This window comes from Brassica napus, chromosome A3 (assembly GCF_020379485.1).
Source record: "Brassica napus cultivar Da-Ae chromosome A3, Da-Ae, whole genome shotgun sequence".
Lineage (NCBI taxonomy): Eukaryota > Viridiplantae > Streptophyta > Magnoliopsida > Brassicales > Brassicaceae > Brassica > Brassica napus.
In genome coordinates this window covers 20325078-20351295 of record NC_063436.1, presented here as the reverse complement: position 1 = coordinate 20351295, position 26218 = coordinate 20325078, and the positions used below count along the sequence as shown (strand labels likewise).

The window sequence follows — 26218 nt, the reverse complement described above, 5'->3', positions numbered from 1 at the left end:
CATGCATGTGAGTTTATATTAAAAAAATATACAATAATATATAGTGTTAACACATTTATGTAGAGTTTGGATGAAAAGCTTTATGCACGTGCACATGTCAGTGAACTCATTCTCAAATTGTGAAGCTGTCACATGGTAAACATAATGTGAACATATTAAATGACAATGTTTTTTTTAATATATATATGGGATGTCAATTTGATAAATAAGTGATGAAGATGCATGGGTAAAACAAACTATCTTATAAAAAAAATTGTCATTTTTGTAAATAATTAAAACTTTTAAGATGAATAGAACAAATAATTTTTTTATAAAAGGTTATTTTCGTGTTTTACCACAACTTTTGAGTCATGTTTGAGAGAAACCCTTATTCTATATTGTGGAATATGTTAACTTATAATTTACCAAAACGTACGCTTCAAAAAAAAAAAAATTTACCAAAACGCTCAGAAGCGACTGTTTAACAAAAAGACTTTAACCGGCCGGCCTTGCTGTCAATGTCAAGAGCGACTTGGTAGAAAGACTAGTTAGAGCATGCGCATTGAGGTATCATGCGGGGTTCACGGGCTCGAGTTCATAGGCCCAATTGATTAAAAACACATAAAAAAAGGGTTTGTTTCGCCGAACCGGGCCTTACGGTTGAACTCGTAAGGGGCGGGTTCAAGCCACGTGTCCTCCTCTCAGTGGCTTCTCCTTTCCGCGTTGGCGAGAGAGAAAGAAGGGTCTCGGCGTCTTGATTCATTTCTCTCATCTCCGTAAAAGCTAGGGTTTTTTTCTCTCTGAGGCGATTCTCTGTGCGACCTCCATCTCCGGCGGTATTCTCCAGCAAATCCACTCTGGTTTCTCTTCTCCACCTCTTAGGTGAGTATTGAGTTGAACGGTAGAATTCTCCACCTCCTCTCCATCTTTTTGTGTTTCGGTTTTAAATCGATTTGGGGATTTTTTGTTTGAGGGTTTCAAAATCGATAGAGGGTTTTCGATTAATTGATGTAAATCGGCATGCTCGTTTCATTAGGGTTAGTTTCTGTGAAATTTCAAATCGATAGAGGGGTTTAGAGGTTATATTCACTTCAGTTAGTAACTAAGTAGTGGCTCGTAGTAATGACCAAAGCGTAAACTCGTTGGTTCTTGGTTAGATTTCTAGTCGGAATAGAGTCGTTGTTACCTTGACCATACGATAATAGGACCATACTTTAGGCGATGGATTGCTTCCATCGAGCCACTCATGTAATAGCGGTAGAGAATAATTTGGATGATTCCGGTTTTGACTGAACCGGGACATGTCTTTCTCATCTTCTTTGTTTCTTACATGTAATTGGAACTCGATTGTTGCAGATGGAAACTCCCCGAGAACCTCATTTCTTCAAGCCTCTTCTTCCTGGTTTTCACAGTGGCGTGGCAATACCACTTGACTTCTACTCAAAACACATACAAGGGGCTGAGATCAATAAACCATGGAAGCTAAGATCGGACGCTTCGGATCAAATTTGGGAGGTGATCCGAGAAGGCAGGACACTCACCAAAGGTTGGAAAGAGTTCACCGAAGCACATGATCTTCGAATCGGTGCATTGTCATCTTCAAACACGAAGGAGACATGGTCTTTCATGTGACTCCTTTTGGTCCTAGCTGTTGTGAGATTCAGTATACACATCCTCACATCGTTAAGGAAGAAGCCGACGCGGATGATGCTCCTACTTTTTCATACGACTATTGCTTCTTGGCTGAGGTTACTGCTACAAATCAAAAGGACGACAAAATGGTGAGTAAAATTTAGTTATTTATTTGTTTCTAGTACTGTTTCTTGGCTGATGTTATGTATGTGTTTGTAGTTTCTTCCTGTGGAAGCTATGAGGTGTGGTGCTTTGAACCAACAATGCAAAGAGGTCAAACTTGTCAACAAGGAGGGAAAGTCATGGACTGCGCGCTTCGGATTTAGCGAATCAGACGGCGCATATTACATCAGCAGAGGGTGGAGAAAGTTCTGTCGTGATAACAGATGCACCAACGGAGATTTGTTTGTGTTCAACGTGGTTGGAGACGGGACGACAACTCCATTACTGTGTGTATGTCCGGAAAGGAAGGAGTGTACTGAACTACTGATCAAGCACTTCAGCAGAATCGATGGTAAGTCTTCTCATTTGACTTGTTTGTGTTGTCTATATCTTCAATGTTACTACTTTGCTTCTGCTTTAACTTGTGTTCTCTTCTTCTACAGGTAGCATTGCTTCTACCTCACGAAATTAGATGGCTCTTTTGCGGTCTTTCCTCTCTATCATCTTAACTTGTTTCTTTTTGTTTCATTAGCAACTTATCAACTTATGTATTTCGGTTTGTAAAACTTGAATGGTTTTTCTATGTGAACTTTTATGCTAAGTTAAACATTCTCGAACTTAATTTCTTTGTTGAATGCGTAGACTGATCATCGAACAAAATGTTTCTATGAATTGAATTTAAGTTAAGAAACAACATAAACTCCAAAACTCTAACATAGCTTTTCTACATCTGAAAACACAAACCAAAATATTAAAACATATCTCAAAACCAAAACTTAAACTCCAAAACTAAAACATAGGTTGAATAAAATGTTTTCATAAATTTTATAATATATTTTAATATTTTATTCATGTATTCTGAATAATTTTAAATTTAAAAAAAAAAATAAAAAATATTATTATTTTATTCCTATGAACTCTTTCTTCGAATTCACTAATGCAGAAAACAACAAATTCGGGTTCATAACTGTTTATGGGCCCACAAAAAAATATTAAAAAAAATTGGTGAACCCCAAAGTGGGGTTCACCAATGCTCATGCTCTTAGTGAGTCAAGCTGATTGGATTTTATCTTTGGTGGAGAGTACAGGCTATATTATCTATATAAAGAGACGGGACTGAAATCTTATTACCATCATAATTTCCTTTTTCTTCTTTTTCATTATATAGATATTAAAGAAAGTTATAATAGTTTGATATCAATTCACTCTCCAAACTTGTGCCAAAAAAAAAACTCCCCCTTGGTTTCTCTATACACTAATCCTTCACTAGCTCGATGAGTCTCATGCTTACTACTCTTTCTTTTATCTTTTCCTTCATTTCTAATTTTGGAGATACGTATGCGGGTCCTACTAAACAGTTATGTCGTCCTGAACAAAGGGATGTACTTCTTGAGTTCAAGAATGAGTTTGAAATTCCAAACTCTCATGATAGTTTTCCTCCACCGATGAAGTCATGGAGGTATAACAGGGACTGCTGTGATTGGGATGGTATCACGTGCGATCCCAAGTCCGGACAAGTGATCAAGCTAGACCTTAGCTACAGCCTCCATGGCTGGTTTCATTCCAATACTAGTCTCTTAAAGCTGAAAAATCTTCCTTTTCTAAACAGTCTTAGCCTTTCATATAATAATTTGAGCGGTGAAGTCTTGTCCTCAATTGGAAACCTTTCTCATCTCACTTTTCTTGATCTTTCAAATAATCTTTTCAGTGGCGGGATTCCTTTTTCTATTGGAAACCTTTCTCATCTCACTTTTCTAGACCTTTCTGATAATGATTTTAAGGGTGAAATCTCATCTCTAACTGAAAACCTTCCGCATCTCACCACTCTTAGCCTCTCTGATAACAATTTTGATGGTAAAATTCCGTTTTCAATTGGAAAGCTTTCTCTTCTTACCACTCTCGACCTTGATCATAATTATTTTGATGGTGAAATCCCATCTTCCATGGTAAAACTTTCTCATCTTACCTCACTCAGCTTCTTTGGCAACAAACTTGTTGGGAAAATCCCATCTTTTTTTGGTAGTCTAAACCAGTTGACCAGCTTGAGTTTTAGTGACAATACTCTGAGCGGCAACTTTCCCATTGCACTAATCTTTAGATATCTCCTTTAATCAGTTCACAGGCATACTTCCCACTAATATCAATTCACTCTCCCACTTGGAGTACTTTGATGCATCTGTAAACTCTTTCGTTGGAACTCCCCCTTCTGCTCTCTTCGCAATTCCTTCTGTGACTGAAATTTATTTGAGCGATAACCTTTTCAGTGGTACTCTTGAGATTGGTAACGTATCTTCATCATCAAAACTAGATGTGTTACACCTTGATAACAATAACTTGAGAGGGCCCTTCCCAAGATCCATTTCCAAATTAGCCAACCTTCAAACTCTTGGCATTTCCAATTTCAACATCCAAGGCCCAGTTGATTTTAGTATGTTCTCGCATATCAAGGGGCTCAGACAGCTATACATGTCCCATTTGAACACCACCACTACTATTGACTTAAATGCAGTCTTATCCTTGTATCTCAAGTCTATCTCTAGATTAGTTCTCTCAGGGAATCATGTTTCAACCACAAACAAAAGTTCAGTCGCAAATCAACGTTTGGAGTGTTTACAAGATTTGGATTTGTCAGATTGCGGTATCACCGAGTTTCCGGAGATTTTAAGAAGCCAACAGCTTGGAATGATCTATCTTGACATTTCCAACAACAAAATCAAAGGTCAGGTGCCTGCATGGTTATGGACGCGAATATTGCGCGTGTGTCTTTCACTGGTTTTGAAGTACCAACAAAATCAGCTCTGTGGAAACCATTGGTGACTTACTTTTTCGCCTCCAATAACAAATTTCACGGGCAACATTCCCTCGTTCATATGTACTCTTGCACTCTCTAGACACTCTCGATTTATCCAACAACAACTTCAATGGCCCGATCCCTCGTTGTATGGTAAATCTCAAGAGTACTCTCTCTCGTCTCATCCTTCGTCGAAATCGTCTTAGTGGAGGTCTTCCAGAAAACATATACGGAAATCTAATCTCCCTTGACTTCGGTCATAACCAGCTGGTAGGGAAGCTTCCAAGATCTCTAATCCACTCCCCTACTCTTGAAGTTTTCAATGTGGAAAGCAACAAAATCAACGACTCGTTTCCGTTTTGGTTGAGTTCTCTCCAAAATCTGCAAATTCTTGTCCTACGGTCCAATGCATACACCACGGACCCAAACTCGGTTTGCCAAGCTCCGAATCATGGATATATCGCACAATCACTTCAGTGGAACGTTGCCATCAGATTTCTTTGCCAGCTGGACCGCAATGTCCACGCTTGACAAAAACGAAGAACAAGATTATGATGGTGATGATGATAAAAAGAACAAGATTATGATGGTACGTACCCTGAAAATATACACTGCAATCGATTTCTCCGGAAACAAACTTGAAGGAGAGATTCCAATGTCCATTGAAAGAGCTTCATGTGCTAAACTTCTCAAGCAATGCTTTCTCTGGACACATCCCATCATCTTTGGCGGACCTGACAGCGCTCGAGTCGCTTGATGTTTCCCAGAACAAGCTTTCAGGAGGGATTCCACAAGAGCTAGGAAGTCTCTCGTACCTTTCACGGATGAACTTCTCTCATTACCACCTTGCGGGTTTAGTTCCAGGGGGCACTCAGTTTCGAACGCAAGATTGCTCTTCTTTTGAGAACAACTCTGGACTTTTCGGCCCTTCTCTTGATGAAGCCTGCAGAGTCACCAATATGTCAACTCCGCAACGGCATGAAACGCTGGAGCCAGAGGAAGACCATGAAGAGGTGTTGAGTTGGGTAGCAGCTGCAGTTGGTTTCGTACCTGGTATTTTCTTTTGATTTACGGTTGGATGCATACTGGTTTCTTACAAACCAGAGTGGTTCATAAACATTTTTGGCCCAAGCAAACGCAGAAGGACAAGCACCAGAACTGGTTAAAAAGGTAATGTTCTGAATCTGGAAAATATTTATTTTAATTAAATAATCCAGATGAATGAATAAACGAGATTTACGTATAGTAATTGTTTTTATTTGGTAACCCAAGTTGAAGAATCTCAAAGAATAAAATCAAGCAACCAAACAAAATGGACTGAAGAGAAAGAAGATGTAGGGTTAATATTTTAAATAAAGCAAGCAACCATTTCAAAGTTGTATTTTATTCTCTCGATTTCTATTGCACTTTTCTGTATGTGTAATCTTTGATTCCAATTATGTATGCATGTGGTTTTCATATTGATTTACTACATCAGTAAATAGAAATATTATATTGATTACTACATTAGTAAATAGAAATAGTACATTGTAAATAGAAATAGTGCTATACGAATCATACCATTGTATAATTTGTATTTAACATAAAAAAAAACTTCTTTATTTTATTTCATGGGTTCTATGTAGAACACAAAATGTTCGAATCCCCTATATATTAATTGAGGAACATTTGAAAAGATGTAACCTCAATTTTGTATTAATTAAAAGAGGCCCCAATGCATAGGTGGCACTCAATTAGGTAGTCAATTACATTCAATTGAAAAATAAGTAGGTCCACATTCGATTTTTATATGTTGTTAGATACATAAATTGGTCAAACTATATGATATAATGATATGATATGATATTTTCTTTCCTTAAATAAAACCTACGGAATTACCATAAATGACTAATATATATATGACAATTAATGATTTTAATAATAAAGATTTGATAACAATTTATATCTCCTCCATCATTTTTTTGTTTAATTTTATATTATTAAAATAAATTAAACAATCAAATTTGCTATAAAAATAAAATTTAGATTTTTTCATATATGTTATATTTTGAATTTTTAAAAACGACAATAAATGACTAAAACTATTAAAATTATTATGTTAAAAATTAATGATCAATGGTTTAATATTTTTATTATAAGAAGATACACATGATTTTAAAACCATATGAGTAAAAAATATCATTTAATAATAAAATAAATATATATATATAGATTAAACACTATATACCATAAGATTACATAAATATTTTAATATTAAAACTTTCAATGAATTTTCAAAAACATTTATAAATTATAAACTTATTAAAGATTTCAGATTGAAAATTTTGTTATCGATGATTTAAATATTTTGTTATAAAACGATATGAATGATCATAGAACCGTATGATTATAAATTCTTATTTAATAAATAACTATACAAAATATACTATTTTTAGAAAAATATGTTGGTCCATCTTAACTTATATTACACTTTTTATAAAACTAAGTATCGAATTGATAAATAACGTACCAAAAAATGTTTTGCACTTTCCTTAAATAAAAGCTACGAAATTACCTAATATGATTAACGTATATGTGAAAATTAATTATTATGAATAATAAATATTTGATAACAATTTTTGTATCTTAGTTCTTTTTTTTAATTTTATAGTATTAAAAGATATTTAAAAATCACATTAAATATATAATAAAAAAATTTATATTTTTTCTTATATGTTATATTTTAAAATTTTCAAAACGTCTATAAATTATTAGAAATTTGAAGATCCCCACTCTGAAAATTTTGTGATCAATATATTATTTTTTTGTCATAATAAGTTACAAATGATCATAAAATTGTATTAATATGAACTTTTATTTAATATTATAAGAAGATACACATGATTTTAAAACACATATATATATATAGATTATACTATATACCATAAGATTACATGAATATTTTAATATTAAAACTTTCAATGAATTTTCAAAAACATTTATAAATTATAAACTTATTAAAGATTTCACATTGAAAATTTTGTTATCGATGATTTAAATATTCAGTTATAAAATGATATTAATGATCATAGAACTGTATGATTATAAATTCTCATTTAATAAATGACTATATAAAATATACTATTCTTAGAAAAATAGGTTGGACCATCTTAACTTACATTATATTTTTTATTAAACTAACTATCAAATTGATAAATAATCTACCAAATTTGTTTTTGCACTTTCCTTAATTAGAAGCTACGAAATTACCTAATATGATTCACGTATATATGAAAATTAATTATTATGAATAATAAATATTTGATAACAATTTTGGTATCTTAGTTTTTTTTTAATTTTATATTATTGAAAGATATTAAAAATCACATTAAATATATAATAAAAACATTTATATTTTTTCTTATATGTTATATTTTGAATTTTTCAAAACGTCTATATATTATTAGAAATTTGAATATTCCCACTCTGAAAATTTTGTGATCAATAGATTATTTTTTTGGTATAATAAGTTACAAATGATCATAAAATATAACGCATATGAATTTTTATTTAATAAATATTCAAACTAAATAATATATATATATATAAATACTAATGATTTAAAGCAACAAGATTGGCTGATCAATTTAGTCGTCCAGTTGAAATCTTTCAAAAGTATGTGAAAGACTAAAGTCAAAGTAAATATTGATTTAGAATAGTAGTTATATTTTACTAACCGAAATACCGAAAAAAACCGAACCGAACCGAAACCAACCCGATATCCGGATTGAACACCCCTAATCCAAATGAAGCCAAACTATTGTTTCATTCTCCAAAATATAATAAAAATAATAACTTAATCCCGCGCAAGGCGCGGGTCTTATCGTATTATAGAATGAAATCTTTAAAATTTATTGTTTTATGTGCTTTTTTTTTTTTGATCAAATGTTTTATGTGCTTTAATATCTCAAGTTTCTAAGGTTGTCTCAAAGGAACAATCATTTTCATATAAACCTCTTTGGTTATTTGATTAAACAAATTACATAATTTTGATAATAGATTCTGCCTATTACAAAGTCTCGTAAAATTCCAAACAATTGTGAGATAAGTAAAATACAAAAAACAGAGAACTGGTAAAAGAAAAACAGAGTAAAGATACCTTGAGTGTCAAAGCTTCTCAGTTAATCTAACCATGAAAGAGTTAACAGCAGAAGCATCTAAGACGATCCACGAAGACTCAAACAGCTCATGAAAGTAATCGGCTCTACTCTCTTGAGCTGCTTTTCTAAAAGCATTACCAAACGCATTCCCTCTTACCGCACCAAGCCTCGGCTTCCCACAAACTCCAACCACAAGTATCTTCCCTAGCTCTTGAGATGCGCAGGCACATAGCATCGGTTTCATCCTAGCTCCTTTCTCCCTCAAAGCATCCATCAGAAAGTAACAAAACTTTGTCAAAGCCTGAGGATATCCCAAATACTTAGCGTCAATAGAATCCTCAACCTTCACCCATCTGAACTTCCTTCCACTTCTGATGCATCCTGTCTTGGTGATTGCTGCACTTCCTTGTCTGAGAATCGCTCTTTGAACCTTGATTGCTTGCTGCATCCCGGACCGAAGCTTATCCAGATTGTTCAACGACAAAGCATCATAAGCTTCTCCAAACTGCTGTGAAGCAGAAGAGCCACCTGAACCAAGAAACGACTCAAGAAGCGCTGTGATACCGTACACAACATCAGCAGCAGAGACCCTTGAGCTGTATCCATGAAGCCGCAAGAAACTCCTGTAGTAGAAATCATTTAAACCATACTCAGGCAAAAACCGATCAAACTCTTGCTTCATTTTCCTCTTCACCTCGTTGTTCATGTAGGGAAACTTCTGCTGGCACTCGATGAGCGCGAACCCCATACGCGCTAGAAGAAGCTTCAGCTTCTTGATCCCGTTATCACTCCAAGTCTTGAGCTTCGTCGCTATGTACGAGGAGCAGAGCATGGAGTCAAACAAGTTCCACTCTCTCAGGAGCATAAGCCTAGGCTCCTCTTCGTACGAGATTCTCGAACAGTCTGGCGCTCGAACCTTGGTTCCGTCTTTAAGAGTAACGGAAGTGACTTTATCTATGTTCCCGGAGCTGTTGATGTGCTGCTCGAGCTCCATCACCGCGGCTTGGTATCTCTCGTCGGTTAGCCTCTCGTGAACGAACTGATCAGTCAAGGAAACGCAAGCCAGCCAGAGCAACTCGTTAGTGTTCTTCCTTAAAAAATGAGACAGCTCAAAGAGCAAGCAACCAGATGGCTTCCCGTGGAAAGTCCCCATCTTGTAGTAATCTCTCTTTAGCTTCTTAAAAAGCTTCACACCATCATCACCCATCTTCCTCCTCTTACTTGGCCTATCACCATCATCACTCTCTTCCTCCTCCTCCTCCTCTTCTTCATCCTCGTCTTCACTTTCATCAACACCAACACTTTCTTGACGCATCTGATAACTCTCATTAGCCAACTTCAAGACATCAAAATCATAAGCTAAATCCGCTTGCCTCTCATCATCATCAGTATGAAGAACAACAACCCTCTCATTACCATCGCTCAGGTTATGCAAATGAATAGGCCTATGACTATCCACCACAAAGACACGAGCCTTAGGACCTAGCTTAAGAACAAGCTTCAAATCACGGTGACAACCCCAATTAATCAAAAGTATAGTCACAGGACTCTCCAAGGAAGAACAGAGCCCAGGACCTGCGTACTTGTGGATCTCGAGAAACGACGAGACAGGGAAACACGAGTACTGAATCGAATCGGATTCGAGGATGTGAGTGATGACCTTGAGGGCGCAGATCGAGTCGACGTCGGATGAGGAAGGGAATATCAGAAGAGGGTTGTGTGAATCGGAGGAAGTGGCTGATTCGCGGAGCTTGGCGTAAAAGGATTCTACTTTCTGGATCCTCACCATATTAGTGAAACTGGGTTTCGCACAGAAATTGGATTCGGATTGTGTAGAGAAAAGCCCTAAATCGAACCCTAATTTTCTCTGAGGGATTGAGAGAGAGAGAGAGAAGAAACACAGACAAAGTAACTGAGATTCGAGTTGTCTCTGGAGCGAATCACAACAAGCAAAATGAACAAAGATGGAGAGAGAGAGGAGAGAGAGAATGTGTGAGGAAGATGAAGATCTGGTTGAGGTGTATATTTCGTCAGGGATTGAAATGGTTTGAAAAGTTTTGGGGGTTAAAATCTTTAAATTTCGAAATGTTTTTTGATCGACCGCCAAAATATTGACGTTGGCGCTGAAGGAGGGAAGGATTCTTTGTGGATCGCATCTACGGAGTGGGAGTGATCTGGACCGTCCGTTGAAAGTTAACGTCCATTCTTTTCTTTTTTTTTCAGACACTTCCGACAAGTCAAAGAAGCAAATACAATTAACCAACTGTCTGTGTCATACATTTTTGTTTTTTTTTATTCATGATTCTTAAATTAATGTTTTGTTTATATGATTTTTTCTAATTTGATTTAAATTCTAATTGGTGTTAGCCTCTGTATGGACCCAAGCCTTCCTAATATTAAATTCTAATTTGTTTTACATTTTGGGTCAATTCAGAAGAATTTTATTACAATCTAGATACATTTCTAGAGGTAGTTTTTTAGAATGTAAAGACTAATATGTTATATGCCCTTACCTAAATATAATCTCCATCCAACTTAATCATTTCTTCTTTTTTTAAGTGAGTTAAGTTTTTAATTTGTTGCAAATTTAAAATTTTGACTTAACTTTATTTGCTTCAATCTGAGCCACGCAAACCAAGAAAAGAATCATTTTTACTAATTGGAAAGAAAAAAGCTGAGGTGAACGGGGATTATCAACTCAGCCAAGTTATCTCTTTCATCTTTACTCTTGTTACTGTTTTGACAGAGAAATAACACTTATTTTTACTCGAAATTTTGTTAGAATAACACTAATTACTCTATTTTTCTTCTTTTTTTCTAATATATATATTGATTTCAACCCAGAAAGGCAAATCGGTACGGGGTTTCCGGTTATCCGGAGAAACAGAAGCGACTAAGTTACATCGATAAGTAGACTAGATCCCTAACAGTTTACAAACAGAAACAGAAACAGAGTATAAGTCATCGACTAGGTTACATCTTTTCTCATTCTTCTTTTCAATCATTTTATTTTCAGCTGTTTTTCACCTCTTTTTTTACTCCACTCTTAGTATTGAAATGCCATTGGAAGTACATATATTGTTACTTCTTAATGTTTTACCAGTTAGTTATGATCAGTATTCAGTAGAAAGAAACCTTCAAGTACAGTAGGTACTTCATTAAGGTGGAAGATGATCCAAGTTCTGCAAGATTGAAGGAAAAGGGAACAAAAAAAAATCAGCCTGGGATCAAGATGTTCCAAGGTTTGTCTCCCCAAAAAGTTTATAAACAAAGATACTTCAAACACATATTTGATAAGCACAAAAAGCTACAGAGCATTATGGAAATACTCCAGTGGCGGATCATGATTGCCATCAGAATAAGAATACTCCAGTCTACAAGACTCCAAACACTTCAAATATAGATATGTTAATTAATTTACTCGGTTCATGAACATAATTATATGAATTGCTTTTTTCTTCTCTGTCTCCAGCTAAATCGGTTAACCAAATTGGTGAGCCCGTACCAAGATGAAATGATCTGCTAGCAGGTCCAAAACTGGAATGTGTAGAACGAAAACACCAAAAGTAAAATGAAAAATCACAAAACATACATAAAGAAGATATAGTATAAGTTTTATGCAAGTGTGACTGATATGCCTTATTCCATCTAAAGTTACTCGACCGTTTGATCATTAAGATTACATCACACATATTTCTCGATAACTATACACACACATTGTTCCGAAACAAACACGTTTTCCCATTCATTTTCCTCCAAAGCCAAAGCAGCAACACTGTCAATTACAGAAAAAAAAACAATAACGAATATACAAAAAATATGTATCAATGAGAAGCAACGAGCTTGAAGGAGGGAGTATCTTACTTTGGAACTGCTGGAAGGGCTATTACGGGAGTTCGGGTGAGTTGGCGTTCTTGAAGATCCACTCACATTATTAGCTCCAGTGCTTCTCTCTTCACGGACTTTGTTGAAAATGTGTGTGTATCCATCAGCTGACGCCGGATTATTCTCATCCCAATCACCGAATTTTGGCACCACCGTCACTTTTTCAGGCTGTAAAAACATTTTGAAACTGTTAAATCCGGATGTATTATGGACTTCCAAATTAAAACCATTTAGTTATAAGTGGATTAGTCTTAATTCCTAAATTTTTGATATGGATATTTCATCTTTAATCCTCTCTCGATGGTTTTTATTGGACAAAAATCTCGGAACTTAAGATACTTATACCCGGTCGAGAGGATTAAAAACGACAATTATACTCAGGTCGAGAGGGATATATTAATTACGTAGAAGTTTATGGTGTTTATGATATATGCTCTAATACAATGTTAAATTCAGGTTTATTATTAACTTTGACTTAAAACCAATTAGTTATAAATGGATTGGTCTCTTAAATTTTTGATATGCGATGCTTTAACCCTAATAGAAACCTTAGATAATTAGACAAATAACTATGGAAGACAAAAGCAGCAAACAGAAGTAAGATCTTACGCTTTCGTCAGCTCTAAGGTTTGGTTTGGGCTTTGTTCTTCCAGTGCCATCATATGAATTCTTATGCAACGGAGACTTATCGTAGCTATTGTTCTGAGAAGACCTTCCTTGTCTTTTCTCGTTTGATGAACCACTACCATCACCACCACCACCACCAAACTGCTTCAACTCGCTCTCTTCTCGGCTTCTCGTCACTTCACGCGACTTTCTAACCGGGTCAACTTCCTCGGGTCTGGTTCTCGAAGGAGCTTGAGACTGCGAATCCGAGTTATATTCCGGGTCGTTCGGGTTCGTCACTCTACCGCCTGGAGCGCGTCCTTTACGCGCTTTCTCAAAGTAGGCTGTGTAAGGAACATTCTCCTCACCTTCCCAGTTTCCAAACTTGGGAACATTCGAACGCTCCTTTGCAGCAATAATAATGAAAATAAAACAATTCAAATCAGCTCAACAAACAAAAGGGTAGAATCGGAATAACGACCATTACAGAACAAGATAGCAACAAGACAAGATCTCTTTGCAGTTTCCTTGTCAGTACAGATATGGAAACTCCTATTTTTCTTATCTAGCAAATCGGAGTTGATTAATAATTACATAGATCGTAGTTTCAAGAGACTTACTGCCATGAGAGAAGCTAGTCCAGAGAGATTGCGAAAGAGGTACCTTTACGAAGAAAGAGAGATATGTGAGAAGGAGGAGAAACGAAGGAGAAGAAGAAAGAGAAGAGGTTTATCAAACGTTGACTAGTGATGCTTGACTTTTCACTTATCTGTCTTTGCCTCTATTTCTAATTATTTTAGATGAGAAGAATATATTTTTTCCTGTCAAATAGTTTTTTTGTGTGAAAAACACTCAACGCCGTTACCGTTAGTGGCGGCTAGATTTGATGGCCATGTGATAATGTTTCTTGTTAAAGATGTAATTAATTTTCTTTTGTCTTTACGATTTTGGATCAGCTGTGGGTCTAAAATTTGATGGTGATAATAGCAGTCCCAGAAATTGGTAGTTTTTTTTTTTTGAAACACTGGTAGATTTCTTTTTTATTCTGTGTAAATAGAGATAAATGATGATGCATAAACGATCTATAATAAGTTTTACAGTTTTAACTGATTTTTTCAAATGTTTTGTACTTTCTTTCTAATAAAATTGATTCGTTTTAAAAATGTTTGCAATTCTAGCCATGTCGTTTGAAAATGATTAACTGTCGCTAATAAAAAAAATCTAGATAGCTACGGTTTACTTTTTTGCCTATAAACTAATTTTTATAGCTAATCGGTTTGTCACGAAATGCCTGAAAAAAATAATTTGTGGTTAACTTGTAATACAATGAATCTATAGATTCAAGAAGTCTATGGATCAGCCTAATCTCAAAGACGAATCTACCATCAACCGAAGTGACTGAGGGACAACTGGCGCCCTGGATTCTGTAGTACATATGGACTGCGAGAAATAACCTTGTCTTCAGCGATAAACATATTACTACTGCTCGAGAATGGGGCTCATGCCAACTTGGAATGGGACCGACTTCTAGTACCCAGATGGTTCCAACCACATGCTCTGATCAAAATTGATGATGCTTGGAATGAGTCTTTAAAGCTTGCAGGTTTGGGATGGAAAGTAGTAGCGCAAAATTTCCACAAAATGGACGATCCTCACACTCTGTTCCTGCTCACCATATGAGATCCCCTCAGGCGGCGGAGGTACTGGTTTTGCGAGCAGTCGTCGAGAAGTGTCGCGAACTAGGACTAGCAAGAATCAGATGTGAATCGGATTTTGCCATTCTAGTCAAGGCGCTCAAATCAAAATCTTCATGCTTCTATAGGATTACGGCCGTTATCTTATCTTTAGCTGCTTTTTTTGAATGTATTTTTTTTAGTTGAATCTCTAGAGAAAAAAATGTAGAAGCTCATAAGCTAGCAAAACAGATTTTTTCTGTTGAACTGATTTTAATGGCGCCATCTACTTTTGTTTGAAGATTTAATATAAGTGTGTTTCAAAAAAAAAAGTTAACTCGTAGTAAGAAATAAAATATGGCAAAATCGTAGAAAAATTACAATTTTGACACAATAAAATTTTTCTAAAGAACCATGATTGTCAAGATTTATAGTAAATTAGTAATAAAATTAAACAGATATATATTAATAAAACATTCTTTTATTTGTTTTAATTTTTTGTAATAAAAAGTTCCTTTTTTTTTACATTGTAATAAAAAATTCCGAAAACCAAAATCTGTAGTGAATTACATTGCCGACATAAAACTCAGCTTCCTTTATGCGCTTGTAGTTATAAACTACACGTGGTCTCAGTCCACCATATTCCACACAAGTTTTTTTGGTCCTTTTCTTTTAGTTAATAACTAGTGACCACCACACAAGTGTCACATAGTTAAGTAATGAATTTTCTTGGAGAAAAAATAAGATGCTGGATTTGAGAAAACGAAAACATACTGAAAGAGAGACTGTTTTTTTTCACAAAGAAATAAAAAAATAACGGAGGGGGAAATACGTCGATCGGCTAATTTAGTTTCATAATTTGAATAATATGTTTTAACAAAAATGTCTACGAAAATAAACAGAATAAATATGACACCAGGTATTTTTTTTTAATTTTCTTTTGTTTAACACCAACAAGTTATTAATTACGTTTAGAAGAATTTGATGGAAGATGAGTAGCGTTGATTGCCCTAGTAAGTCTTTTGTTGACCACACTAGCTTGACTATTCTAACTCACACAAGTGGAGCAGTACTGGAGGCTGGTTGAAAATAAGTGCTATAGAAATAAATTTAAAAAAACACATGTATTTTTTGAACAAAAAAAAAACACATGTATTTATATAGTGGCTATTGGTTAAGAATGGAAGCAGACAGAAAAGGAACATTCTAATTCCTGAACATATTCGGGTATCTTGCATAAATAAGGTAAACTTCTCGCACATTACTAACTTTTGTTATGTTTTGCCTTTTTTTTTTGTTTGTAACACAATCGTTATGTTTTGCCATTTGTACTTTCTTCAACAAAAAGAAAGATACGAAAAGGCACATAACTAGAATAGTATTATTTATCTTCTCCCTCGTGTACACCGCCCCCTAGAAGAGATGGAACAGATTTTGTTTTTGATTTTGATTTTCTTGAGTTTTGCGTTCTCCGGAAGATGCAGCGATGTTTACAGCAGGAACGACTTCCCGAAGGGCTTCGTCTTCGGATCAGCCGTTTCTGCTTTTCAGGTTTGGAATTCGAACTAAGTTTTTCTTTAACTCGAACTCATATGGATTTTGATAATCTGAAAATGGTTTTGAACTCTCAAAAAGTGGGAAGGAGCTGTTGATGAAGATGGAAGAATGCCTAGCATTTGGGATACATACGTTCACTCTAGTAATTAAGTTCTAATTCACTAAACACTTAAAGAGTTAAAACACTTAATGAGTTTATCTAGGGTTTAATAACAATCAATGTTTATAACGATTGCAGGTGATGGACCTACCGGAGATATAGCATGTGATGGGTATCATAAATATAAGGTTGGCCTAGTGATCCAAATTTGATCACTTTCATAATAAATCAGCTATCTATAAAAAATATAACATGTTGAAAATGTGACAATGCTGCAGGAGGACGTAAGGCTGATGTATAACATGCGTTTAGATGCATTCCGACTCTCTATCTCGTGGCCGCGGCTTATACCGAGTGTGTGTGTGTGTTTATTTGCCATAACTCGGGTTTTGTCACCTTGTCTTGAGTTTTAAAGGCCTTTTCGGTTTTTCAGGTGGAAGAGGTCCTGTAAATCCAAAGGGCTTACGCTTTTACAAAAATCTCATAGATGAGCTCATGAGATATGGTAAGAATAAATTTATGATTCTCATTTGGTTTGATTATGTCCTGTGTCTTGGAAAGAAGATGAATTAGTCTGTTTGGTATGAATGGGTGAGTACAGGAATTGAAACGCATGTTACTTTGTATCACAATGATCTCCCTCAGGCTCTTGAAGATGAATACGGAGGATGGATTGACCAAAAAATCATGTAAAGCCAAACATTTTCTTGCAATGACTCTATGAGTGAAGTGTGTGATGTATGTCATCTTATACGATCTTTTGTGGCAGCAATGACTTCACGGCTTTTGCAGACGTTTGCTTCAGAGAGTTTGGCAGCAAAGTGAAATCCTGGTGGACTATTAACGAGCCCAATATGCTAGCTTGGGGAGGTTATGACTTGGGCGTTAATTACCCCTCCTATGCATTGTTCTCCTCCATTTGGGATAGGCAATTGCTCCAGAGGAAACTCTTCAACTGAGCCATATATTGCACTCCATAACATGTTGCTTGCACACGCATCTACTGCGAGACTGTATAAGCAAACGTACAAGGTATAAGCTTACACACATATATCCATAATCATTTGAATGCTTGGTTTACCTCTATGCTTCTCTCGTGAGATGGTGTAGGATAAGCAGCATGGATCTGTAGGTATAACTTTATTTGCATACTGGATGGTTCCCTATACTAGTTCTGTAGAGGACAAGATCGCAACTCAAAGAGACAAAGCTTTCTACTTAGCCTGGTTCGTTGAACACACAATTCATATCTAAAATTTTCGTTTAAATATTATATTCATCCCTAGCCACATGAAACATTAGCATTGGCTTCCAAAACTTTTGAAGTTTTTTTTATGTAGGAATAGACCCCTAAATTACAAAAAAATAATTATTGAAATTCTTATAGAATTTTTTATAGCCTTCGAAATCTCAGATCAGCTCTGAGAGCTAGAACATTTTAATCTCTGAATCCTAGGGTTTTGCACCCGCTGGTGTTTGGGGACTATCCTGATGTGATGAAGAGAACTGTGGGCGAGAGGTTACCAAGCTTTTCGAAAGAAGAATCAGAACTCGTTAAAGGCTCATCTGACTTCTTGGGACTCATTCACTATACAACACTCTACACGGCACAGTTATCTACTAGTGTCCATGCAGGAGATTTTGATTCAGACATGAATGCTTCACTACTACGTATGCTTTTCTTTCATGGGATGTGTGTGTGTGTTTATATCTACCATACCATATTAGAGCTGGGAATTTTAATTAATGCCCGCGGCCCCGCCCCATTTGATCCGCTGCGGGGCGGGTGCGGGTCGAAGAATTTGAAAATTTGCAATGGCGGGTGCGGGTGCGGGTCAAGATTATTTTAAGCGGAGCGGGTGCGGGTCAGTCGAATTTGAGTCGCGGGTACTCGTTAACCCGCAAATTTAAGAAAAAAAGATTTTTTTTTTTTTAAATGTTTTTTTTTATAAAAAATATATTAAATCTCGTAAATATTTATATAATTTTAATTATTAATATATTATTTTAATATAATTTTTTAAAAATAATATTTTTTAACTATATAATAATTATTTTTAATATAATTAATATTACCCGCGGGTTAAGCGGGTTACCCGCGGGTTAAGCGGGTTACCCGCGGGTTTTTGCGGGGCGGGTGCGGATAGAAATTTTTTTGTTTGTGAGTTATGCGGATCGATTTTTTGAATCAAAAAAGTGATTCAACCCGCAGCGGGGCGGGGCGGGTCGGGGCGGGTTGACCCGGAAACCCAGCACTATACCATATTCTATAGCTGATTTTTTTTTTGGACAGCCATTGGGAACTCTACACTGTTCAAGGTGTGTTTCCAAAGACTGCCAATGTCAGAAGCACCTTTTCGTAAACCCTAACTCTATTTCATTAATCGTCATATATCTACAGTTTGATGTGCTTCCATGGGGTCTTGAAGGAGTGTTGGAATACATAGAGAAGAACTATGGCAATCTTCCGGTCTACATTCTTGAGAATGGTATTAATTTGTCTCTCTCACTTGTTCCTTACTTAGTTTCAAAACATTACAAAACATTGGCATCAACCCCTAGAGGACTAGTCGGTTGGGTCTCTGCCTGCCGCCTGCCGGATACCCCGGGTTATCAAAAACAAACAAAAAAACATTACAAAATATTGAGAGTTTCTATGTAAATACACATTAGGTCAACCAACTAACCAACATTCATCGCTTAACGACGTGGGAAGAGTTGATTACCTTCATGCGTATATTGCTGCTGTGCTCAATTCAGTGAGGTGTGCACTATAATATTCTCTTTGAAAAGTAGGACTTGTCTCTTAGATCGTAATACTAAAACGTTACAAGATTTATTATGTAGGAATGGGTCAGATATAAGAGGCTATTTCCAGTGGTCGTTCATGGATATGTTCGAGTTTATCAATCCCAATTACACATATGGATTGTACTATGTGAATTTCAGCGATCCAAAACGTGAAAGATCTCTGAAAACCTCTGCGCTTTGGTATTCTGCTCTTCTCAAAGGAAAGACCGTTAGTTTACAAAAGCTGAAGAACCGCTCGATGTCTTCTTCTCCTGGTGTTTCATGTCAGTAAATATATAAGACGATTGTCCCGGTTTGGTCTCTATTATAGTTTGGTTTACTTATTCAGCGAGAGGACGCTACGAACGTACCTAATTTAATGAATGCAACAAAAAAAATGTTGCAATAAGAGAGTGGAATGTATTCTGCCAGTTCTCAATGAGTGTTATTAGTCTATATATTTTAATTTATTTTAAAACTAATATTTAACAAAAAATAAATCATACAAATTTTCAGATCTACCATGTATAGTTGTTATTACAAATTTGGAAAAAAATTCTTGGATTTGATTATTTATATCTTAACAAAGAAATCCATAAAACCTGGTTCCTTTTACTAACTCTCAAGAAGAAGAGGTGACCATCAGTGACGCAAAAAATTCTTATTAGGCTTAGTTTGTTTGTTGAATGCAATTGTCCCGGAATAATGTTTTATTCTTTCAAAATAATAATGTTTTATTTTTAAAAAAATTAATAAATAAAGTGTTCTGCATCAGCTGGTGGAGTCTTTGTTTCTCATCCTCTTCTTCTTTACTAGGTTAGCAAACAATATGGACTATGAGAGAACACAATTAGATCAAATAACACATTCAGAAATGGATGTACATGTATTATATACATCTCTCATCTCAGAACTCAAGTCCCTCAACACTTGCAACATGTGATGATGCTCATGATGGCTCAGATCCTCCATGACAAAAGTCCTAAGCTGTCCATTCACCTCGATCACACTGTACCCTGGCACTTTCTCCATGGCCCCACTTCTCATCAACTTCCTCACTTTAGCCACTTCCTTCCACTTTTTCGCAGTAGCAAAGAAGTTACAAACCAGCGTCTGGATTCCACTGTTATCCAGATTCAACTCTAGAATCCTATTAGCAGCTGTCTCACCAACTGATAGATTCCTATGGTTAATGCATCCTGAGAGAAGAGCAACCCAAACGGGTAAAGCGTTATCAAGTTTGTCAGAGTTTATCATGTCAAGAGCTTCTTCCACTCTCCCTGAACGTGCAAGAAGATCAATCAAACAAACGTAGTGCTTCTCGCTCGGTTGGATACTGTATCTCTCTCTCATGGACCTGAACCAATGCTGGCCTTGTTCCACTAGACCTAAGTGGCTAAAAGCAGAGAGAAGAGACGCAAACGTGGCGTGGTCGGGTTCAATGTCTAATTCCGTCATTTTCACGAACATGGACACAACTTCTTCACCGTCTCCATGGATTCCGTAACAAGATATCATCGCGTTCCAACAAACCAAGTCTTTCCCTCTTGTCCGATCAAAGATTTCTCTCGAGCTTGCGATAACGCCGCATTTTGAGTACATGTCCATCAAAGCAGTAGCACTTACTCTGTCAAGAAAGTGCCTTTTCAAGATGTAACAATGTATGGATCGACCAGTCTTTAACGACCCGACTTGAGAACAAGCCAATAGTACTCCAACAAGAGCCACAAGATCCGGTTGAAACCCAAGTCTCTGCATCTCTACCACCGCTTCAAAGGCTTTATCAGCTAACCCATTTTGAGCAAACCCAGAGATCAACGAACCCCACGAGACAACAGTTTTAAACATCATCCCACTAAACACCCTTGAAGCAAGCTCTATAAACCCAACCTTTACATACATATCAACCAACGTGGTTTCAACCACAACGTTCATAGGAAGACCTGTCCTGATCAAATAGCCATGCACAGAGCAACCCATTCTCTGATCTCCAAGATCAGCAGAAGCTTGTAATAGACCAATCATCACGACCCCATCTCTACCAAACCCTTCCCTTTGCATCCCTCTGTAGAACTCAACCGCCTTCAAAGACTCACCAGCTTGTGCAAAACCTGTCACCATCGTTGTCCAACAGATAACATCCCTTCTCGTCATCTTTCGAAACAGAGCTTCAGCTTCATCAATCTTCCCGCACTTCATGTAGAGATTCAACACAGATGAACAAACAAAGACGTCGTTTTGGTACCCACATTCTATAGCTTTACACCACACTGCCTCTCCTTTCTCCAACACCATAGCGTTTAAGCACGCCTTGATTGTCATGGTGAAGGTAGAGCTATCTGGTCGGACACCTTCGTCTATCATCTCATCGTAAAGGCGCAGAACCTCGTTTGGTTTGTTTCCGCGGGAATACGCCACGACCATGGAGTTGTAAAGAGATACGTTTCTGTGAGGCAATTGGTCGAACACCTTGCGGGCGTGCGAGATCTCGCCGATTCGTACCCAGGACGCGACGAGGTCGCGAGCGATGAAGCTTCCATGAAGTAAGTCACCATTGGTGATTACGAGAGCGTGGATCTGAGTGATGTGACGGTTGTGTTTGGTAGATGATAGTAGGAATTTGAGGCGTCTCGGACAGAGAAGAGTCCGATGTAACATGCAGAAAAGTTTTGTTGTTTTGTTTTCAGACCAAAACCAGACAGAATCTTCAGACCAATTCGAACCAAAACAAAAATATACAATTTTGCTTTATAACTTTCTTCAAAATTCAAAACCAAAACGAACCGGGCTGATTTTACCCACTAAAAACAACCGGACTGTTAAGGCATTTATCATCGATTACAATTTAGACCCAACTTAACTTTCTAAATTCTAAGAAAGGTTAGTCATACAAAAACAAAAAAAAAAAGATTCTGGAGCTCTAAATAATTTAATAAAAATAATAAAATTGGGGTTGACCAATAAATTAAAAGATAAAAAATAAAATTTGGATTAATAACTTGGAAATTATAAAATCATGTAAAACATTTTTATTATAGTCTGGGATTTTATAATATTTGGTATCGGCTTTTTTGAATAAAATGTTGGAACTTTTGCGTTTACTGGATGAAATGTTGGTTCGATCTGTACAATATAAGTTATGACAACAATAAAAAACATTTGGGGTTCTATTACTGTAAAGTTCAAAAAAAACATAGTTCAATCTTGGGTTTCCATATCCATATCTAAACTATTCGTCTTCAGCTTTTCTCTCTCTTTTCACATAAAATAGCAAAGCCAAGTACAAAGTCTACTCAATCTAGAATTTAAGGTGATTTTATTTTTGATAAACTTTTAAATGATTTTAGGAAATTAAAATTTCATTATGACAAAAAAAATTCATTATAATGTATTAACATATTTGGAATTTTGTATAAACTAGGATATTTGGATTTTTATTTTTGTAACTAATAAAAACTCTACCAAAATACTCTAAAATAATAGAATAATCTTAAAATTCACAATTTTACAAAATTAATAACTGAATAACAATGAATTTATCGTTATAATACAAATCATCTCAAAATTTTATTGAATACATGAGTTTTTAATGATCCTAGAAGATTAGTTCATATTTTCATCTCTTTGGAAACTGTTACAATTAAGAATTTTAGTAAATATACTCGTAGCTTTGCTATATAAATTCTCAGATCATTCACTTTTTGGTGTATTGTATATCTTTCAATATATTTTGATCTACTTCCTCCGTGCTCAAAAGTATGATTTTCTATAGTTATTTTTTATTTCAAAATAATATATTTTCTAGAATTTTAAAATATTTTTAGTAGTTAATGTTGTTAAATTGTATATTTTTAAAAAAGATTAATTAAGAATATTTGAATTGATTAAATATTATTGGTTGATAGTTATTAGAAAATGTATAGTGAAATAAACAATAAATTTAATTATAAATATTTATTATATTCTTAATATACGTGAATACTCTATAAAATCTTTTTTTCGGGAACATAAGGAGTATTTTATTTGAATGTCAAATTTTATTTACATATAATTTTATGAGCATTAGTTTTTTACATATACATTAATCATACCTTTATTTTGCAAAGTTACTGTTTTAGTTCATTGTAAAGCACATCTTTCAGTCATAAAATAAATTTGTAAGTTATTGAAATACTATTTCAAGTGCAGTACTTGAAAGTTGAAACCAAACATTTGTGAGCATTTTTATGGAAAAACAAATCAAAATTGTACAACTTTGAGCAACACTTACTTTAGTTCTTTTCATTCATAGAAATTGACCAAACAATTACACTTATTCAAAGTTCCATCTAACACGTCGGTGTAAAATTATATTTAATTGAGATTCGATTTAAACAAAGTTGACTGATATCCTCTCCGGCTCTTGCAGTCTTTAAAGTTAACCGGGCCCAAATCGTCATCTTTCGTGCTATTAATTAATTTTCGAAAACAGATAACAATCGAGCCTACGTCCGAAACTGCATCTCTTATATACACGAAATAAATGTCAACAAAATTCAACAATCGCCAACATTATATTTCAAAATCTTTTTCCTCTATAAATACCACCATGGCCGCAACAAATCTCATCATAAATTAATTCAGGTTATATTTTTTATGTATTAAAATATCATCACCAATTAGTTAAGGTTCTATCAAGTCATATAGAAACAAAACTACTTTAAATAATATAAGAGCATCATGATTTGACTTTTTTTATACTTTTCGACTAAAAAACGACTCTTATATATTTTATTTAAGAGACGGTTTTTAATTTTTCTTAATTAAAATATAAAAAAAAACTAAGAACTGTCTCTTAGCCGAAACTAAGAACTCCATTTAAAACATTAAAGTCAATCATGGTCTAAGTCAATTACATGGATCATAGTATTTTATATTATAATTAATTTTAAATTTAGAATACAAGAACGGACAATTTTGCAAATGGTGCTCGAAGTTAACCGTCTTATTTTGTTTACATCAGTTTGGTTAGCAGAGAGTCTTGATTGAGTCGTTTACGTCGATGACAAAAAAAAACTAATTCTAAACTGAAATTCAAAAATAAAAGTATGATTGTCAATTGATCCAATCTAAAATAATTAAACAGACGAGTCAATAGAATGCTCAGCATGTACAAACACACAGGTTCTTGTACGCCAAGATACATTTTTTTAGAAAAGTCAGACCTTTCGAATACAATATCGTTCAGTACAGAACATAGTCATAGAGTTGAAGAAATATACAATAACACCTTGTTTCTATGCTTAATGCTTCAGCCCTTGTTGTTTTCTTCAAGACCCTACGACACCCAAATCTAAGACCAGTAATATCTCTACATTAACAAAGGACACTTTTTTTTTGAAAAAGTAGTATAACTAAGAGATGTCTACCCTGCATCGAGAGCAAAAGATCTGGTAAAGTATAACGTGACATATCTAGGAGCAACCTGGAGGTAAAAGGAATGAATCAATCTCTTCTGATCTCAATGGTCGACATCCTCTGTTTCTTAGCTCTCATCTGTTAACCGCGAGTCTTTGGCTCTTCCTTGCCAAATCACCTGAGAAAAAATTAACAACGGAAAATTTTACGCTTGCCCAAAACCTGTTCTAGATCATTAAACCAAATGACCCAGGTGAGAAAATTTACCAGTAAATCTCTAGCAAGATTAAAGGAAATCTCCACGGAGGGTACAGATTTGACATCTCCAAGAGAAAACTGGACGGCAGAAAGAGAGAGCCTAGAAAAATTGTATCGATGAATTGAAGCTCAAGAACTGGTCGTAGTTGATTGAATGTCATAGTTGCAGACGTTTCTCAGAATCATCAATTGAGAGGAGGATCTGGACCGTGAGCGTTCACACAGCGAAGAAGAAGAAGAAGAGTCTAGAAAAAAGCCACGACAATGGTTTTTATCGGAGATTTGGTATTACTGAGATGGGCTTCATATTAGCAATGGATATTATTAGTGGCCCAGACATCTGGCCCGGTTTTATATTAGTCGATTTGAAACCTTGTATGACGTAGCAGAATATTACTCTTTGATTGGCTGAATATATCAACTGACGTGGATAGGTTTAGAGTGGAGGATATTCTCCTTTTAGTATAGGTTAGATACCACATTTATTCAAAGTTCTATGTCTTCTATCTAATACATCGGTGTATATAATATTAAATATTTAATTGATATTTAATTTAAACAAAGTTGACTATCTTGCGCTCTTAGTTCTTACAGTCGTTAAACAAAGTTGACTGATGTTCCTAACCGGTTCTTACAAGTTTTTAAACTTGACTGGAACCAAATCCTTGTTTTTCCTGCTATTAGTTTATTTGAAAAACATAGATTAAGATTCGAGTCCACGTAAGAAAAGGCATTCTCTTATTTCCACGAGATAAAATGTCAACAAAGTTCAACAATCGCCACCATTGTTATTTCAAAAAAAAATTTTCCCACTATAAATACCACCATCGCCACAACAAATATCATCATCAAATAGTTCAGGTTCTATCTTATCTGCGTAAATAAGGATTTTAAATAAAAATACAAATCCATCTCTTTTATTCAAGTCATACACCTCTTCTATTATTCTTCAGATAACCATGAAAACAAGTCGTGCATTGATACTTTCATTAATGTTTCTTCTACTAATGGGGATCTACCTTCCGGCAAACGAAGCGTTTAGGTTTTTACCAAAAGAACGTCTTGGCAATTTACAGTTTCTACAAAGAGGTGATCTGCCTCCTTCCGATCCTTCAAGCTGCACACACATCCCCGGAGGCCACGGGCCGCCTTGCCCAGTCTAATAACGCCATTTTGCTGGCCACGGGCGTGGTCGTATGGCCATGCATGGACTTAGTTATGTCCTCCGACATGTTCATATATAGTCACC

General features: G+C 35.4%; 3 protein-coding genes and 3 pseudogenes across 3 annotated transcripts; 3 read left to right on the top strand and 3 right to left on the bottom strand.

Annotated features, from left to right (window-relative positions):
* Positions 1–413: 413 nt before the first annotated feature.
* On the top strand, positions 414–2871 carry LOC106360091 (annotated as a pseudogene).
* A 174-nt stretch (positions 2872–3045) lies between these two features.
* LOC106360090 lies at positions 3046–6170 on the top strand (annotated as a pseudogene).
* A 2362-nt stretch (positions 6171–8532) lies between these two features.
* Positions 8533–10802, bottom strand: LOC106361804 (cell division control protein 45 homolog). The gene has a single exon (XM_013801605.3). It carries the CDS (start codon positions 10490–10492, stop codon positions 8711–8713), a length of 1782 nt encoding a protein of 593 aa, XP_013657059.1. The 5' UTR covers positions 10493–10802; the 3' UTR covers positions 8533–8710.
* A 1468-nt stretch (positions 10803–12270) lies between these two features.
* Positions 12271–14201, bottom strand: LOC106361803 (RPM1-interacting protein 4). Its single transcript, XM_013801603.3, has 4 exons — positions 13815–14201; positions 13198–13599; positions 12568–12756; positions 12271–12478 (listed from the first exon to the last, which is right to left on the bottom strand). Exons 1-4 carry the CDS (start codon positions 13818–13820, stop codon positions 12449–12451), a joined length of 627 nt encoding a protein of 208 aa, XP_013657057.1. The 5' UTR covers positions 13821–14201; the 3' UTR covers positions 12271–12448.
* A 1882-nt stretch (positions 14202–16083) lies between these two features.
* Positions 16084–19770, top strand: LOC106361802 (annotated as a pseudogene).
* A 394-nt stretch (positions 19771–20164) lies between these two features.
* On the bottom strand, positions 20165–24285 carry LOC106361801 (putative pentatricopeptide repeat-containing protein At3g25060, mitochondrial). The gene has a single exon (XM_013801602.3). The coding sequence runs from the start codon at positions 21970–21972 to the stop codon at positions 20170–20172; it is 1803 nt and encodes a 600-aa protein (XP_013657056.3). The 5' UTR covers positions 21973–24285; the 3' UTR covers positions 20165–20169.
* Between the last annotated feature and the right edge of the window lie 1933 nt (positions 24286–26218).

Coding starts and splice junctions, on each gene's coding strand:
- LOC106361803 (XM_013801603.3), bottom strand. Junction 12,757..13,197: donor ACCTTAGAGCTGACGAAAGC/GTAAGATCTTAC, acceptor ATGTTTTTACAG/CCTGAAAAAGTGACGGTGGT. Junction 12,479..12,567: donor GCCCTTCCAGCAGTTCCAAA/GTAAGATACTCC, acceptor TGTAATTGACAG/TGTTGCTGCTTTGGCTTTGG.
- LOC106361804 (XM_013801605.3), bottom strand. CDS start 10,492: ATGGTGAGGATCCAGAAAGTAGAATCCTTTTACGCCAAGCTCCGCGAA.
- LOC106361801 (XM_013801602.3), bottom strand. CDS start 21,972: ATGTTACATCGGACTCTTCTCTGTCCGAGACGCCTCAAATTCCTACTA.